The sequence below is a fragment of the Labrus bergylta genome, chromosome 18, assembly GCF_963930695.1.
Source record: "Labrus bergylta chromosome 18, fLabBer1.1, whole genome shotgun sequence".
Classification (NCBI taxonomy): Eukaryota; Metazoa; Chordata; class Actinopteri; order Labriformes; family Labridae; genus Labrus; species Labrus bergylta.
This window is the reverse complement of record NC_089212.1, coordinates 4,599,296-4,615,828: the sequence shown is the minus strand read 5'-3', so window position 1 is coordinate 4,615,828 and position 16,533 is coordinate 4,599,296. Positions and strand designations below refer to the sequence as shown.

The window sequence follows — 16,533 nt, the reverse complement described above, 5'->3', positions numbered from 1 at the left end:
ACTACAGGTAGGATGAGATGTTACCTGCAGCCCCATCAGGCTGGTAGTCTATAGCTTCTCCATGAAACATCCATATGTGGGGTTGCAAGAAGGTTTGCTGTGTCTCCCAGCACAGGGCCGCTATCTGCTCCAGTAGGAACAGGGGGAGCACTGCAAAAGCCCTTCAAATGACCTCCAACAGACTGACCAAACTGTCAGAAACACTAGAGGGCCAAAGTCCTCTCAGTCCGCCATCAGTGTGTGAATGGGGGATTTTAACATGTAGTGTAAAAAAGTAGTTGTTCAGATGCAAAATCTATTCTAATCTGTTGTACAAGTTTTTTATTCAAAGGTGGAACAGAAGAGGCTGGACTATAAGGCAGAATATCCTCCCCCTGCTTCTCTGCAGAGACTGCGATCGTTAGATCCCTAACCCATCAGCAGAGCACAGAGGATTCACGGGGCATTGCATTGATTTATTGCAGACAAATAAAACACATGTCTACAGTATTTGTAAGAAAATTCCCCAGGTGTTACTAAGATTTCACATTCAATAAAATAGGATGGATGTGAGTTAACAATGACTTTGACCTTTGACTTCACAAATCATATTTCTTCATCCTTTAGTTCAAGTGGATGCTTGGGCCAAATTTGAACGTTTCTTGCAAAACTCTCCTAAACAATAATCTCGTTCAAAGGAATTGCAAAGGAATAATGGCTCTTGAAGATGTTATTTCATTTCATATTTGATTTATTTGCTCAATCAGTGTATGGTTTCAACACAATAATACAAAACAAAAAAAAATATTTTCTCATAATGCTGAAACACTGTTCATGAGCAAACAGGAGCAGGAAGAAGAAAACTTGTAATACCTGCCCCTTTCCTAATAACATAAGATACTGTTTAACAGAATAAGATGGCTAACCTGTTGTTTTGTCTTTCTTTCACGTTACATCACGTTATGATCTCACAGTGGGGTGGATGTTTGATCTTTTGGTTAAAAAGATAATGTTATCAGGTCGATTTTTTTTATCCTACAATCAATTTCCCTCTGATGATTCTGATATTCATGAGAATGAAACAATGACCTTAGGTGAAGGCAAAATAAGATAAGATTGTTTGGTTTTAACACTCAACTACTTGAAAGTGGATGTGAAAAAACAGACATGCATATATAACATTTGTGCAAAAATATTGTTTCACAACACGTGTTCATATTTTTGAAGAAGAGAATGGCATCATGAGCGGCTTGTCAGTGATGTCAGCCAGCCACACCATGCAGATGCTTCATGAAGCTGTCTAAATGCAAATTGTTGCACTACAACTGACTTTAGTTAAAAAAATAAATCAATGACTCATATCTGATTTTATTCATATGAGAAGCTATGTCACACTGTCTTATCTGTCTATGTGATCAATATACAATGAAACTAATTACATTCAAGCAAACGTGATTTGATCTCTCCTCCTATAAAAAGTTGTTTTTGTATGGCTGATGGCAAATAAGTCAGACATTTCCCTTTTTGTTTAGCAGGTCCCTGGTGTTGCTTTAATAATCCTCTACACCAGATTTTTTTCATGCGCAGCTTTTTATTATTTCACGACAACAGCAGTCACACTTTACAACAGTTAAATAACTGCAGGATGGAATAAGCAGCATGTTGCACAGACTAAGCAGTGAGAGAAACAACGAAGAGCTGGTTTAGCGGTACAGGTTATCCCTGCATGGAGCTGTGCATAAAACGTCTCATTGTTGTAACGCCAGGGTCTAGTTTTAGGTTTCTTTTTGTAGATTTTGATACTGTAAGTGTTATCAACATTCAAAAATGAAACTGTCCTTATGGTCCAGTCTGAGTGCAGTTTTTGAAAGGTCTAACAGCTCTGGTGCCTCCACGTCTTAATCCCTGCTTTTCCTGCGCGCGTCCTCATCCGACTTCAGCTCCATCAGCTCCACCTCGTGCTTCGCCGCAGTTTCCAACACTTTCTGCTTATTGTAGAAGACCACAAAGTTATTAATGATGGGGTGGATAGGCAAGGCGATGGCTATCACCCCGCACAGAAAGCTCACGGCTGCGTTGCACTTTCCGAGCGTGGTTTTAGGGTAGATGTCGCCGTAGCCAACCGTGGTCATGGTGATGATGGCCCACCAAAAGGACTGCGGGATGCTCCGGAAGAGGGTCTCTGGGTGGTTTTGCTCCATGGTGTAAGCCAGCGCTGAGAACACAAAGATCCCCACGCCCATGTACATGAGGAGAAGCCCCAGCTCCTTAAGGCTCCTCTTCAGCGCGTAGGTGAGAGTCTGCAGCCCGGAGGAGTGGCGCGCCAGCTTGAAAACACGCGCGATGCGCATGATGCGGAGCGCCTGCACAGCCTGCTGGACGTTACCCAGCTCCATCATGGATGTGGTGCCCAGATAAGTGAGAGATAGGACCACGTAGAAAGGAATAATAGCCATAAAGTCTATGATGTTCATGATGGAGAGCGCGAAGTACAGCTTGTTGGGAGAGGAGGCGAGACGCAGCAGGTACTCCGCTGTGAACCAGGACATGCATGCGGTCTCGATCGCCTGCAGGATAGGGTGCTCCACCTGTTTCCCCTCCGTGTCCGTCACCTGCAGCTCCGGGATGGTCCCCATGCACATCACAACCGCCGAGACCAGGACGGAGAGGAAGGAGGCTATGGCGATGATGCGCGCCGGCAGTGAAGAACCCGGCTTCTCCATCAGCCTCCACAGGAACCTCTGGCACCTCTGGGCGCGCGTAATGCACTGATCCACCTCCAGATCCTCCAGAATAACTTTCACTTTGCTCGCGATCTCATTCAGCTCCTCCTCCTTCTCACTTAAGTAACTTTTACAGCACTCATCTAAAACACTAGAATCTATTTTCCAGAACTCCATCTCCTTGATGAAACAAATGGGGCAAATCCCGCGTTTAATGTGGATTTCATCAAAGTAGTAAACGTCGATGATGCACTTAAAAGCGTCAGGGTCTCTGTCAAAGTAAAACTCCTTTCTCCCCGGATCGAAGTCATCACATAGCGACGAGATAGCTTCAGGATTCTGATTTGAACAGTTCAACAACTCGGACAGTCTGCTCTCCGGGTAGCGCTTCAAAACATCCCCGAAGAGCACAACTCGGACCCCGCCGATGTTCACAGTGATCTTCCCCTCGGAGCACAAATCAGTCCTATAGTTTGGTTTCGGAACTGTCCACATTTTTCAAAAAATGTTCGGCTTACAAAGAAAGTTTTTTATTTTATTTTAGAGTAAATCTTATAAACCAGAGTGGATGTCCATGACTCCAGCGCGTAAATGTTTCCTCTTAAGACTGTTTCCATGCACTGAATGTCACAGCTTGGGAGACCAGCTTTTCCTCACACCTTCCATCTCTCTCTCTCGCTCTCTCTCTCTCTCTCTGTCTGTCTCTCACACACACACACACACACACACACACACACACACACACACACACACACACACACACACACACACACACACGCAGAGAGAGAGAGAGAGAGAGAGAGAGTAGCAGGTCTCTCTTCACATCTAGGAAATTCAATATGCAACCGGTTTTGTTGTAAAGACATCTTAGTCAACCACATTTCACAGGAAAGAATAGGACTTTTACTAGTAACACAATACATTTTTATTTACCCCAAATCATAACAAATGTTATCTCAGAAAAGAAAAGGAGCAGGTCTTGACTCTTTTCTTATATTATTTAACTCGCCACAAGAAAGATCTTGAGCAGAACATCCAGTTTGTGTAAAGTAGCTTTGAGCAGAGCTGAGGAGTGGGCTGGAGGTTACACATCAAAACCTGTACTGATTTTATTTTATTTTTCAATTTTAGAGTCCTTCATCTTCAACCAAAGCTGTTTGAACAGAGGTTATTAACGGACATGTGTCAGAACTCGCACAGCTCCATCTGGAGTCTATTAAAGGAAGTATATGCATACAAATTAAAGTTATTTTCACATTTGCAGACTGGTTATTTTGGGAGCTTGATGTCACCACATTTGGACAAGAGAGTGGATACTTATACACTTTCATAATGGAATAGCGACTTAAATCCAGTCATACACTGGTTTACTTAAAATGGGAACGTGATTTGAAAGATGAACATCATGCCGTATTGAAGAAGAAGCTCCACAAGTCAAGGGGAAAATGTTCAGTCGAGCAGAAAAAAAAAACCATGAAATAGGGGAAGTTTATGTTAAAGCTAATGTCTTCAGGGTGTCTGATAGGGTATAGCGGATAGACCACGCCCAATGTACAACAGCTGTGGTCCTCCAAGAGTCAGCCCCGTTTCAAGTCTGACCTGTGGCTCCTTTCCAGCATGTCATTCCTCACTCTGCTGCCCTGGCTTCACTTTTGAAACCAGGAGGCTACGTCCATTTCTTAAACAGAAATGTCAAAAAGGCACGCACATCCGGGAAAGTTCAAGTACTGGGTGCTTGACAAAAAAACATCCAAACACAGAAAGAGTACAGAGTCTGCACACCAGAAGCTGCTCCAATTAAATTGAATTGAACAGAATATCACATGTAACATTTCGGGCTTCTGGTGTGCGGACTCTTGTACTTTTTCTACCATTGCTTATACAGCCCATGGCTTCTATAGAAAGTTATAATCCTTGACATTCAGTGCTGGATGATGTTTTAATAGTTACTGGTGTGAGCTGCCTGTAAAGGAAATAAATATACCACCACCAACGGGAAAGGAAACTACTTTCCTTGTACTATTGTAAATACATTGAATGCTGAAAAAAATACCGACAATGAATCCCAAACAAAAAAGTGTTCTAATTTCAAGAAAGTCTTAAGTGTCAAGTTACTTAGGTGGAAACACAGCTACAAAGTCATTCTAACTAAGCATAGTATTCTAGTTCTCCTTTCACAAATAATAGCTTTACATTAAAAACATTGTGATTTTAAATAAGTTAAATGGTATAAACAGAGTCATGATATATTTTCCTAAACTGTCTTCAGATTTGCTTCTGTACTCTTGGACAGTCTTCAGGTTTCTGGAGGGAATCGTTCCACAGCATGTGCAGCACATTGCAACAGTGCAGTCCATTTGCTGCTTATATTTTGGTGAAGAGGACCAACGTTCATCCACCGTTCACAGATTATTTACAGAGCTGTCAAAGGGAAGCCCCGCAGTTATTTTCCAGCTCACGAGAAATGTTGAAAACCAAAGTGTTCAGGGATTTATCCTTCATTAGCTGAGCTTTATTAAGAGGCCAGTGCCCTTTTTGTTCCTGGCTCTGACTGCTTAGTAGGAAGTGTCCACAGCGTGAGGGACAGGATACTCATTGTTGTGTCTTTTTTGTGGGTCCTTCTTTTTTGCTGACCGCTAGCTGAGCTCCAGCAGGTTGGTGTTGACGTGGAAGCAGATGACGGAGGAGTACTCCTGCTGACAGATCCCTGGGATGTCAAGGCTCACCTGTTGGAAAGAAGGAGACAGAAATAAACACACACAGCGGCGTGAGCAACGGTGATATCAATCTCTTGCAGTAAATTTGCCCAAGGCTGTTGGAGGGTTGAGTCCAGGGATGAATTTGCTTGTGGTGAGCATAAAGGAAAGGCTCCAGGTAATCGCAGTCAGGTGTGCTTGGAAGCAAAACAGTGTTTCACTGTGTCAGCGTGTGGGACTGTGGACATGAGTGGGACTGTCTATGTATTGGACGAAATGATACATTGCCGCGTGCATCTATTGTACTCCTGACGATGGACTGGAAATAAATGGATTCAAGACCTATGTGCAGTAAGTTTTATAATAGTCACTACACATTGTTTTGTCCAGACGTCTGTGAATTGTTAATCTCAGAGCGGTTTGTTTATTTTTCATGAGGTACTCACATGTGTGCATTAATGCTAACTAATTATTACTGAAAGTGTTTTTGGAGAGCTGAGAGGGACCAAAAAACACCCAAAGATTTAAAAAGAAACAAATAAAAGTCTTAATCGAAGCTTCATAAATGGATTCAGCCTCTTACCTCTGTCTTGCCGGCTGTGGCAGTGGGGTCCAGATGCATGAACAGTGAGGAGAGTTCCTCCCTGAGTTTCTTTGAACGCTTCTTGTCGCTCTGCAGCAGGAGAGCCTGATAGTTCACCGGCAGCCCGTACCTGAGAAAGTGACATCATCGTGAGCACTGCTTTCACACGGACAGCTCAGGGAAATGGATCACACAAGTCGAGAAAATCACTGATGTTTGTAGCACTGACCTGAGGACCGACTCCACAAACACCCTCAATGCTTTCAAGTGAATCCAGGCAACAAAGACCTCACTGAAGTTCACCTTCAGCCAACGCACAAAGATCCCCTGTGGAGGAGATGTGCACATCAATATGACGCTTCATCACAAACACTCAAATCCAAAGTAGAATCACGACAAACAGATTGAGATTTTTAAAACATTACTTCAGGTATTAATTATAATTTTGGAGGTTATCACTACATGGACATATTTGTCCCTAGTGCCATCAGACTGTACAACATCAGTGGAGATGACCAGGGCTTGACATTTTTTTTTTTTGATCACCAGCCAACATGGCTAGTAGATTTTTAAAGTTACCAGCCAACCAGATTTTCTACCAGCCAAATTTGTCCAATCTGGCAACACTGACCGGTCGCATCATTTCTGCAGCCTGCCGATTCAAACAGACGCAGTGATATTTGCTTATTTCATCATCAGCCAAAATGGCTAGTTAACTCTACAATGCTACCGGCCAAAGTTAATTTTTACCCCCAATTGGCTGGTTGGCAGGTGTTAATTTAAAGCCCAGGAGATGACTGATTATTAATGTTATGAGAAGTATCCTTCAGCGGTTCTGGACTGTCGAGTTCACAAGTACGTGGCATACACACTTGAGATACACAATCAAACTTGTTTAGAGAGCTCTTATGAGGTTTGACTCACATACTGTTCCTTCTTGTGAACACTGAGCTGCTTCTTCTCCTGCTGCCTCTTCTCCTCCACATCAAAGCTGTACTCACGCACGCTGAACCTATGTGGATTAGAGGCTACACTTTGGTAATTCACACAGATAACACAGCCTTGACTTGATGGGGAACTGTCTGCCAATCAAGCCTGCTTACTTGCTGTCCTGGGCGTTGGCTTTGAATTCACACACGGCTCTTTTGAAGAGTGTAACAGCGAATAGTCCTCCCTCTCCGTCCTCCAACAGCTTCCTGATGGTCGTACAAAAAAAAAAAATGACTGAGGTTAGAGTGAAGCATGACAACATGCAGCAACAGGTCAAGCTGACAGACAACATACAAGTCAAGCCAGTTTAGTCTCGCTGAAGTAATGCTTTGTTGCTGCTGTTATTTTTGGCCATGTTGGCTCGCTAAACAATTAATAAAACATCTGTGATTTACCTACTTTGACAAGTTTAAATATCTGCTGTGAAAGGTCTACGACTCTAGCAAGCGCTACATAAAAAGGTGGGCTATGAGTTAAGGTGTTTTTAAACTGAAACAATCTCCTTTTGTTTTAATTACTGATGGTATTGAAAAGTTCACCAAAAGCTGCCACAAGTTAAACAGGAAGAGATCTGTCTCAGTTGCACAAAGTTGCTTGTGCAATTCAGAAAGTGTGCAGAAGTTTGCTTGCAAGAAATTCTGGGACGCTGTCGGCCTGGCGTTTAGGTAGCGCATCATGAACGGAGGTTGTAGTCCTCCAAGTGGGCGGACTTATGGGTTCAAGTCTGAGGTCTGGCTCCATTCCAGCATGCCACTCGAAAATGTCCTACTCTACCCACTGTCCTATCAAAATAAAGGAATACACCCCCACAAAAAATAAAAGAACAGAAAACAAGGCAATATTGAGCCTTCATCAACGTTGAAGGCCTTGTGCTGAAACTCATCCGTTGTTGATCTGTACGCGGGCTGCTCTACCTAAATAAAACTTTGAAGGACATTTAGCGTGCTGACTTTTCTGTCTCTCTCAATAACTGTGTGTAAAATTGAAAAATTGAATTTCCCCTCGCAGGGTCAATAAAGTATCTACTTCTTCTTCCTCTTCTTCTTCAATATAGATGTCAGTGTGTTTCACAACCTGCTAAAAACTCCTCACAGGTGCTCTAAAGTATGTTATACATCTGACAATAATAATAAAACCCTCTTTTCAATTCAAGCTCTACACATTTGAGCTTGACCTCACCTTTAAATTCTGCTTTAGCGTTCAGTCAACAAAGCACTCTCTCAATGGATTTTCTTCTTAGTATTTAAAGTTTGAGCATGATGTCATGAAGTGTTAAAATACTACAATCATTAGTTGATTACATGTTTTCTGTGCTGCCGTTCCGAGCTGCATGGACTCTTACTTTCTGCTGGTAATGAAACACCTGCTGTTACCGAGCCTGACCTTTTGGATGCTGAGAACAGGCACTCTGAGCTTTGCAGGTGCACTTTGTACCTGGATCAGGTGGTGGGTCTTGTCTTACAGCGCAGAGTGCGTAAAGCCAGCTTACCTGCTGGAGCGAGGAACCACAAACTGTGACAAAGACTCGTAAGTCCTCTCCCACTGCAGGTAGCTCCCTCTGAGACAAAAGAAAAACATGAAGAGAAAAATGTGTAGAGGTGAGAATCATCACAAACACTTATACAGCATAATGAAGTCAGGTCAGGTGTTGGTGTGTTTGTGTCACCGACCTGCTGACCAGTACTAGAAGAGTTGTGAGGTACTCTGACACCACCAGGTCTTCACGTCTCACTATGTCATTCAGGCTGCAGGTTTGTAAACTCCCACTGTAGAGAAAGACACCCCAGTTCAATATTCATTCATATGTTGTTCATATAACATAATAATGTCAACTTAGCGTGTATCTGAGATCACGTACTGCGTTTTGTGGTCGAAGCTTTGCAAGCTGGTTTTCACACTGTTGTACGCAAGAACTCGGGATCTTAATTCCGCCTCCATCAGTGAAACTTCCTGAAACACATGAAGGGTTAACAGCATGATGACACAAATTCTGGGTGTTGTGGTCATGTAATGATAAAAGTGTCTTGTGTTGTTAAAGGTCTTAAAATTAGTGGGAGTAAGCAGGTGTCCTTGGGGATGGTGGAGAGATGGTACATGGGGACCTCTCACATACCAGAGAAGAGATAACTTCTCCGTTGCTAAGCAGCATGACGTAATGTCTGTTAAGTGTTATCTGTATTGTGCTTAAATGCTGAGACTTATCTCTATTCAGGGAGCTCCTCTCCCTTAACTTTGTGTTGTGTGAAATCCTGTGCACTGCTTGAATAAAGAGATAGACTTCAAAATCCTCTTTGGGAAACTCAACATTTTGAATGACCTCAAAACATTTATGAACTCAGAATCTATACCCCTTGCATGCCGACACCTATATTGAGTTATGACACATCGGTGATAAATGAACATTTAAAGACGAGTTTTTAGCTGGTTATAAAACAGTCTGAATTTAATAATGTTACGCTTTGTGAGCTACAGAAGCAAATCAGACAAAATACATTTAGATTAAGGGAAAGGAAACCAACAGGTGTTCCAGTGATGGAAGCGGGCAAACAAACTTGTCAGATAGAACTGATTCTACTCGACCTAAAAAGCCTTAACATTTTTCTATTAAGCTCCACGAGCAGACACGAGGTCAAACTAGGATAAATATTGGATGGAGAGAGTTTAGAACACAGAAAGGTTTCAAGACAGATGCAGAGCTGGCTCAACACTGAAGCTTCAGTGTCTGCACATCGACTCTAAGGAGGAGGGGGTTGGGGATTTACTTGTTACTACACAACACCATTAGAGCAGGCGATGTCAAACAAGAGGGGGAGACAAAACTAATGTTTCAGCAGCATTGTCATGACTACATGTACAGTTGGTCCATTTTTAAAATTGCTATACCTGGGACATAAAAGATTATCATTTTATAGTTTACCGTTAGACCTGAAGCGTAAAGACGTAGTCAACAACTTAAAGCTTCAAATGTATTCAAATGTGGAGCAGGTTTAAACTGAGGCTTCATCCTAAAAAGGAGTTCAGCTGGACCGGGAAATCTTCTCTTGTTCGATCTGTCTGGATCTACTGAAGGATCCGGTGACTGTTCCCTGTGGACACAGCTACTGCATGAACTGTATTAAAAGCCACTGGGATAAAGAGGAGGAGAAGAAAATCTACAGCTGCCCTCAATGTAGGCAGACCCTCACACCGAGGCCTGTCCTCATGAAAAACACCATGTTAGCAGTTTTAGTGGAGGAGCTGAAGAAGACTGGACTCCAAGCTGCTCCTGCTGATCACTGCTATGCTGGACCTGAAGATGTGGCCTGTGATGTCTGCACCGGGAGAAGACTGAAAGCTCAAAAGTCCTGTCTGGTGTGCCTGGCTTCTTACTGTGAGAAACACCTCCAGCCTCATTTTGAAGCAGCTCCACTGAGGAAACACAAGCTGGTGGAGCCCTCCAAGAAGCTCCAGGAGAAAGTCTGCTCTCGTCATGATGAGGTGATGAAGATGTTCTGTCGTACTGATCAGCAGTCTATCTGTTATCTCTGCTCTGTGGATGAACACAAAGGTCATGACACAGTCTCAGCTGCAGTAGAGAGGACAGAGAAGCAGAGAGAGCTGGAGGTGAGTGGACAAAACATCCAGCAGAGAATCCAGGACAGAGAGAAAGATGTGAAGCTGCTTCAACAGGAGTCAGAGGCTATCAATGGCTCCGCTGATAAAGCAGTGGAGGACAGTGAGGAGATCTTCACCGAGCTGATCGGACTCATGGAGAAAAGACGCTCTGATGTGAAGCAGCAGGTCAGATCCCAGCAGCAAACTGAAGTGAGTCGAGTCAGGGAGCTTCAGGAGAAGCTGGAGCAGGAGATCACTGAGCTGAAGAGGAGAGACGCTGAACTGGAGAAGCTCTCAAACACAGAGGACCACAACCAGTTTCTACACAACTACCCTTCTCTGTCAGGACCCGGTGAATCTACGGACGCATCCAGAATCAATATCCGTCCTCTGAGGTACTTTGAGGACGTGACAGCGGCTGTGTCAGAAGTCAGAGATAAACTACAGGACGTCCTGAGAGAGAATTGGACAAACATCTCACAGAGAGTTACTGAAGTGGATGTTTTACTGCCACAACCAGAGCCCAAGACCAGAGCTGAGTTCTTACACTATTCCTGTGACATCACACTGGATCCAAACACAGCAAATGCACATATGTTTTTATCTAAAGGGAACAGAAAAGTAAGAGAAATCGGTCAAGACCAGTCTTACTCTAGTCACCCAGACAGATTCACTGTATGTTGTCAGGTCCTGAGTAGAGAGAGTCTGACTGGACGCTGTTACTGGGAGGTGGAGTGGAGAGATGGAGTTTATGTAGCAGTCGCATACAAGAATATCAGCAGAGGGGGGAGGTCTGCATGTGGATTTGGATACAATGACAAATCTTGGGCGTTAGATTGTTACGACAACAGGTATAAATTTTGGTACAACAACGTCAGCACTCCTGTCTCAGGTCCTCAGTCCTCCAGAGTAGGAGTGTACCTGGATCAGGTACCCTGTCCTTCTACAGCATCTCTAAAACCATGACTCTCCTCCACAGAGTCCAGACCACATTCACTCAGCCTCTACACGCAGGACTCTGGACTTATCCTGGTTCCACTGCTGAGTTATGTAAACTGAAATAGACAGAAGTCATTTAAAGGTACATGTAAGGTATGTAATGTTTGAGCTCCTATGAGTAACTCTTTCCCGTGTTTGTTTAGCCACGGAGGCTTTGATGCTCATGGTGACTTGTTCACCTTTTCTATGCATGAAAATATTAACTTTTCTTTGCTTTAAAGTAATGTTTAAAATGTGCACTGCATTTTGTTGTTTTTAATCTAATTCATGGGTCTTAAGAAAGAAAGCACCAGGCCATTTCTTTAAAAGTAGATATCATGTTTCAACAGCTTTGTACATTCTTTTTGGCAGAATTAATTTTAAATATTAAATTGATTGAAAATCTTACAATGTAGTTTGTAGTTTATGTTGTCCATAATTTGTGTAACATGCATAAACATCTAAATAGTTTGATAATTATTAACTAAAAAATGTTCAATAAATGTATGAACCACTCCTTTATACCATGTCCTTCATAACTGATTTGTACTGGATGTAATAGTTCATTTAAATATGGTGAATTCATCATTTATAAAGTGTAAATATAGAATCAGTAAAGAAATTATAGATTTACCTATTTATCAATAATTCAACATTTATAACTGTGTTTATGAGTTATGTTTTAATGCTTTATAGATGATGATTTAAGAATCAACTAATGATTTGTCACAAGGCAAGGCTTTTCCTAAATCCTCCCTGTATAAATATTGGTACCTTGTTGATGATGTCTGCCAGGCTGGACAGAGGCAGAGTTGTGGGATACTTGGCTTTGTCCCACTGAAACTTTGTCACATAGCTCATCAGATCCACTGAGGAACAAAAAACAGACAGAGAGTCAGATCTGTTCTAAAAGACATAAAAAACTGCACAGATGGAAAAAAAACACACCACTACTCTATGATATAGAAGTGTCATTTAGAAAAAAGATCAGGACAAAAACTAGTGCTACACAAGAATCAAAATACTGAAATGTGACATTTATTTTGAGTGCAATCATATTGGTAATTTTCAACAACCAAGAAAGATGATGCTATGACAAAAACATATATTCCGAAAAAATCATTTGAAGGCAAGGACATATCTGCAGCACTCTCATCCTTCATTATAATGATTGATTGTCCCAAACTTCATATTCATCAAAGTATTGCACTTTATTGCATTCAGAAATTGCACATTGCCTCGGGTAATTTTGTATAAATCTTGAGATTCATGGTGCAGCTCCATTGCAAAAACATGCATGTAAAAAAAACCCACACAACACTCCAGCTCAAAGAGCACACTGCCAGTAGATAAACTACCCCTCAGAGACTTGAGGTACGCTTTCAGGGGCGACAGGACGGCTCTCTGCGTCACGCCGTGGTCTGATGGGGAAAGTCATGAGGGAAGCTGGTTAGCCTGGTCTGTGTTGATCAGCTGTGGATTTGTATGAGGAGGCTAATACAAAGTGTTAAGGGTTAGGTGTTGTGAAAATGTATGGAGGAGTGGATGTATGGAAAGCCATGTGAGCATTTATTTGATGTCCTTGATATCGAGTGTCAGTTACCTGCACAAGGACAGCCTGTGACACACTAGTTCACTATTAACTACTAGGCAGAGAAAGATATGACATGTTAACTAGTAAGAGCCAATCATAAAACTAGTTGGGGACCTTTAACTCTACTATTAAACTAGTGAGGCTAAATAATGTTTACTAGTTGACTAGAAAGAGCTTAAATGTCCTCTTGTAACACTAGTTATGTTCCTTTTGTCCTAACTAATTAACAAGTGAGTTAAAAATTTGTACTAGTTAACTGGTAAGAGCAAAACATTTTTCGCTTGTTAACTACTACGAGCCAAAAATGTCAGCTAGTGTCACTAGTTGCACTGGTGAAGCTGTTTTAGACCTAAGAAGTAAATTATTGAAATGATTACAGCATTTGCTAGTTGGAGTGGTGAAGGCCAAGATGCTCACTAGTCAAACTATTTGCACAGAATGATAGTGAGGAGATGGGGAGGAAGTGTTAATTGAGGCTTTCTATTGGCTCTCAGGTTTAAAATAAAGAAAAGAAACCTTTAAATCAGGACAGAGTTTTTTTTATTTTATCGAGGACTTCATTTCATAATTTTGCATACTAGTTAACGTGTTGGCTTGACGGGTTGCAGCTACCCGTAGGTAACTAGTTGAAGTCTATTTTAAACTAGTTACGCCAATGAACATGTATTTGTGCTGATATAGTTTATTTGTTACAGTCAATGTGACACTAGAGGGGGTCTACTACTAAACTTTTGATGCTCAAAAATGTTTTCAAGTATTGGTTAAATATCCACTATCTGCACTAGTTTTGGTCATTTTGGCCTTCCTAGTGGAATAGTGAAAGTAAGATATGTTACCAACAAAACAGCACACTACTCAAAATCTTCACGCAAAAAGTTAACTAGTGAAGAGCTAAATGCATTCAACAGGTTGTAGAGCTATTTTTACTAGTACTGGAGTGTACCTATGTTGAAATGCATGTGTGCACTTGCACTGTTTACATATGGCTCCTTTGGAGGGTTGTGTAACTACTGCTCCTTCTGTAACAAGTTTACATAAAAACGTCAATATAACACAAATGTAAAAAGTCCTGTAGCCATTCAGCATTTGTGTGTGTGTGTGCGTGTGCGTGTGCGTGTGCGTGTGTGTGTGTGTGTGTGTGTGTGTGTGTGTACACATGCATATAGAATTTGCTTTAAGTAGTGCTCATACAGCCTAGGGCTTCTGTGCACTTACTGAATGAGTTTCTATACGCTGTAATTAACACCCTCATTATGTATGGGTGTGTGTGTTTGTGTGTGTGTTTGTGACTCACCTCCATTGGCTAAGGCGTTTTCCAGCACTTTGTCATCAGACTGCTCCATCACCTCCCTCATACACTGATAGGTTTTTTTAATCACACTGACCAGGGAACAGGAAAAACATCATAGTTTAAATGGTATTCATTAAGTCACAACTTCTCAAAGTTCATTTCCTGGAAATGTCTTTTATTCAAATTCGACACTGAGGCCTACAATGAACTGTTAATGTGGAATGAGGGTTTTATCGATCCAGGATTAGGCCTCTAGCTGAAGAGAGATTCAGAAAACAATTCATCCAAATCTAAACAAAGAGATTGGACCAATGTATGAGGGAAAGTCTGTCAAGTTTAGCCAGATTTTGATGTTGCAGAAATACTTTAATACCCAAGCCTACACCACTCCCGCTCAAGTAAACAATGAATTTAAAATCAGACGGGAAAACTAACCGTCAGCTACCCCTGGCCATCAATTAGTCATGAAACAGACTGACCACAAGCTCAAAGTTATGTGACTTATTTAAGGACAAAAAATTGTGTAAATATTAATTAGGCACTAAGAAAAAAAAGCTTTTATGTGGATTAACAGAGTGTGAGTACATTTTCAGGCTGGTTCATTTTTCTCAGCCTTTTTTTTTTTTTTACCTCTCAGTCAGTGTGTCAAGCTTGGAAAGATCATCTGACACGCTGAGCAGACTGTCCAGTATTCCCACCTGAGGTCACAGCACAGACAGCACAGTTAGTGTTACTGTGTCATCGATTCGACATCCCAGAGAGCTCAAATCACACAAGCAACACTACAGTGTGTCTTGGTTTTTTTTAAAAGGGGCAAAACTCACTTTCCATTCCCCATTACAAGGGTTTAAATGTTTGAACCCCTCACGAATGGAAAACTGCAGTTAAAATGTGAGCAGGTGAGCAGATCACCTTGAGTGAAATGGGTCAGATGGAAATTTTGCCTCAAACTGCAGAGAGCAACCTGAGCCTGTGCAGCTTCACCAGAGAAGGACACCAAACACCATCAGCCTCTTCGGCTTCTCTATACTGTACAAACCCAGATCTAACATACACATGCAATTCTTCTTCTTCTTCTTCTATTTGATGATGAAACTGTTCCATGTCTGGTCCTTGTGTGAATATCTATTTTGTTTATACTCTACTTTAGATCCCTCAAGCTCCTCGTATACTGTAGGTGATGCAAAATCTTACCTTGAGCTCTGGAATGGAGAACCTGCAGCAGGAGGCGAGGTTCTTTTTGGCTATAGTGCGCTTGAGTTTTTCTACACTGATTAAACTGGCCTTGTCCAAAGGGACAGAAATTAACCACAAGTCTGTCATGACTCCCAGTCCTTCACATGGAGACATCCAGTCAAAATCCCCACAACAAGAATGAGCTTTGGCACCACAAACACTGTTAATCAAATCATACAAATACAGTTAGATTAACTCCATCATATAGGCCAAGGTTATAGTATACAGACTTTCATGTAAAGCTATGTTTTTTAAATAATATATTAAGGCTTAGATTAAATCTTCTATTTAGTTTTCACAAAGTCAGAGTGTCCTGTAATCATTTTTACACTTTCCTTTGGGCCTGCCAACAAAATAAATAATACAAGAAAATAAATAGGCCTAATTAAAAGATTTCAACATTACAAAGTCATCATGATTCTTACCTTCACGTTATCCTCATGGTTCCCGTGTCAGTCTCTGTGAGTGTAGGGAGAGTCTGAGCAGCAGCTCCACCTGAGACTGACGGCTCTTTGTCCTCTGGGATCACAGGCAGCTCTGACATCACTCCAGGTGATTTGAGCAAGTAAAACCAGTTGGGTTACAAGGATATGACACAGTAACTATCCAGGAAACTATGACACATTCATGTTGGATATTGTACATAATATTACAAATGCAGTGTGTCTTTTTCGGGTTTGAAAATATGCATAATAAAGTTTGAAGAAAATATAAAGGTAGCCTACATTAATTACCCTGATGGATTTATTGTCATTTCAGTAATAATAATAATACTGTAACAAAATAATGAAACATCTTTTTTCATTTACATTTAGTCATAAATGAATTAAAACAAGGGGAATTTTGCCTAAAAACTAAGCTGGTAGCCT

At 41.5% G+C, this 16,533-nt stretch overlaps 2 protein-coding genes and 1 pseudogene across 2 annotated transcripts; 1 reads left to right on the top strand and 2 right to left on the bottom strand.

Moving 5' to 3' along the window:
- Nucleotides 1-450: 450 nt before the first annotated feature.
- kcnf1b (potassium voltage-gated channel, subfamily F, member 1b) lies at nucleotides 451-4,624 on the bottom strand. The gene has a single exon (XM_020641607.3). It carries the CDS (start codon nucleotides 3,195-3,197, stop codon nucleotides 1,878-1,880), a length of 1,320 nt encoding a protein of 439 aa, XP_020497263.1. The 5' UTR covers nucleotides 3,198-4,624; the 3' UTR covers nucleotides 451-1,877.
- Nucleotides 4,625-4,765: 141 nt separating this feature from the next.
- On the bottom strand, nucleotides 4,766-16,184 carry atp6v1c2 (ATPase H+ transporting V1 subunit C2). The gene is made up of 13 exons (XM_029278830.2): nucleotides 16,090-16,184; nucleotides 15,623-15,824; nucleotides 15,059-15,126; nucleotides 14,432-14,517; nucleotides 12,318-12,412; nucleotides 8,830-8,921; nucleotides 8,642-8,737; nucleotides 8,461-8,529; nucleotides 7,085-7,177; nucleotides 6,906-6,993; nucleotides 6,211-6,308; nucleotides 5,982-6,111; nucleotides 4,766-5,428 (listed from the first exon to the last, which is right to left on the bottom strand). The coding sequence occupies exons 2-13, from the start codon at nucleotides 15,776-15,778 to the stop codon at nucleotides 5,339-5,341; spliced, it is 1,161 nt and encodes a 386-aa protein (XP_029134663.2). The 5' UTR covers nucleotides 15,779-15,824; nucleotides 16,090-16,184; the 3' UTR covers nucleotides 4,766-5,338.
- LOC109979655 (tripartite motif-containing protein 16-like) lies at nucleotides 9,408-11,783 on the top strand (annotated as a pseudogene).
- Nucleotides 16,185-16,533: the final 349 nt, after the last annotated feature.

Excerpts from the sequence above, each read along its gene's own strand:
- kcnf1b (XM_020641607.3), bottom strand. The coding sequence starts at position 3,197 with ATGTGGACAGTTCCGAAACCAAACTATAGGACTGATTTGTGCTCCGAG.
- atp6v1c2 (XM_029278830.2), bottom strand. The coding sequence starts at position 15,778 with ATGTCTCCATGTGAAGGACTGGGAGTCATGACAGACTTGTGGTTAATT. Across the intron at positions 15,127-15,622 it reads TCTCCATTCCAGAGCTCAAG|GTGGGAATACTGGACAGTCT; the intron begins GTAAGATTTTGC and ends CTGTGACCTCAG. Across the intron at positions 8,922-12,317 it reads TGGCAGACATCATCAACAAG|GAAGTTTCACTGATGGAGGC; the intron begins GTACCAATATTT and ends CATGTGTTTCAG.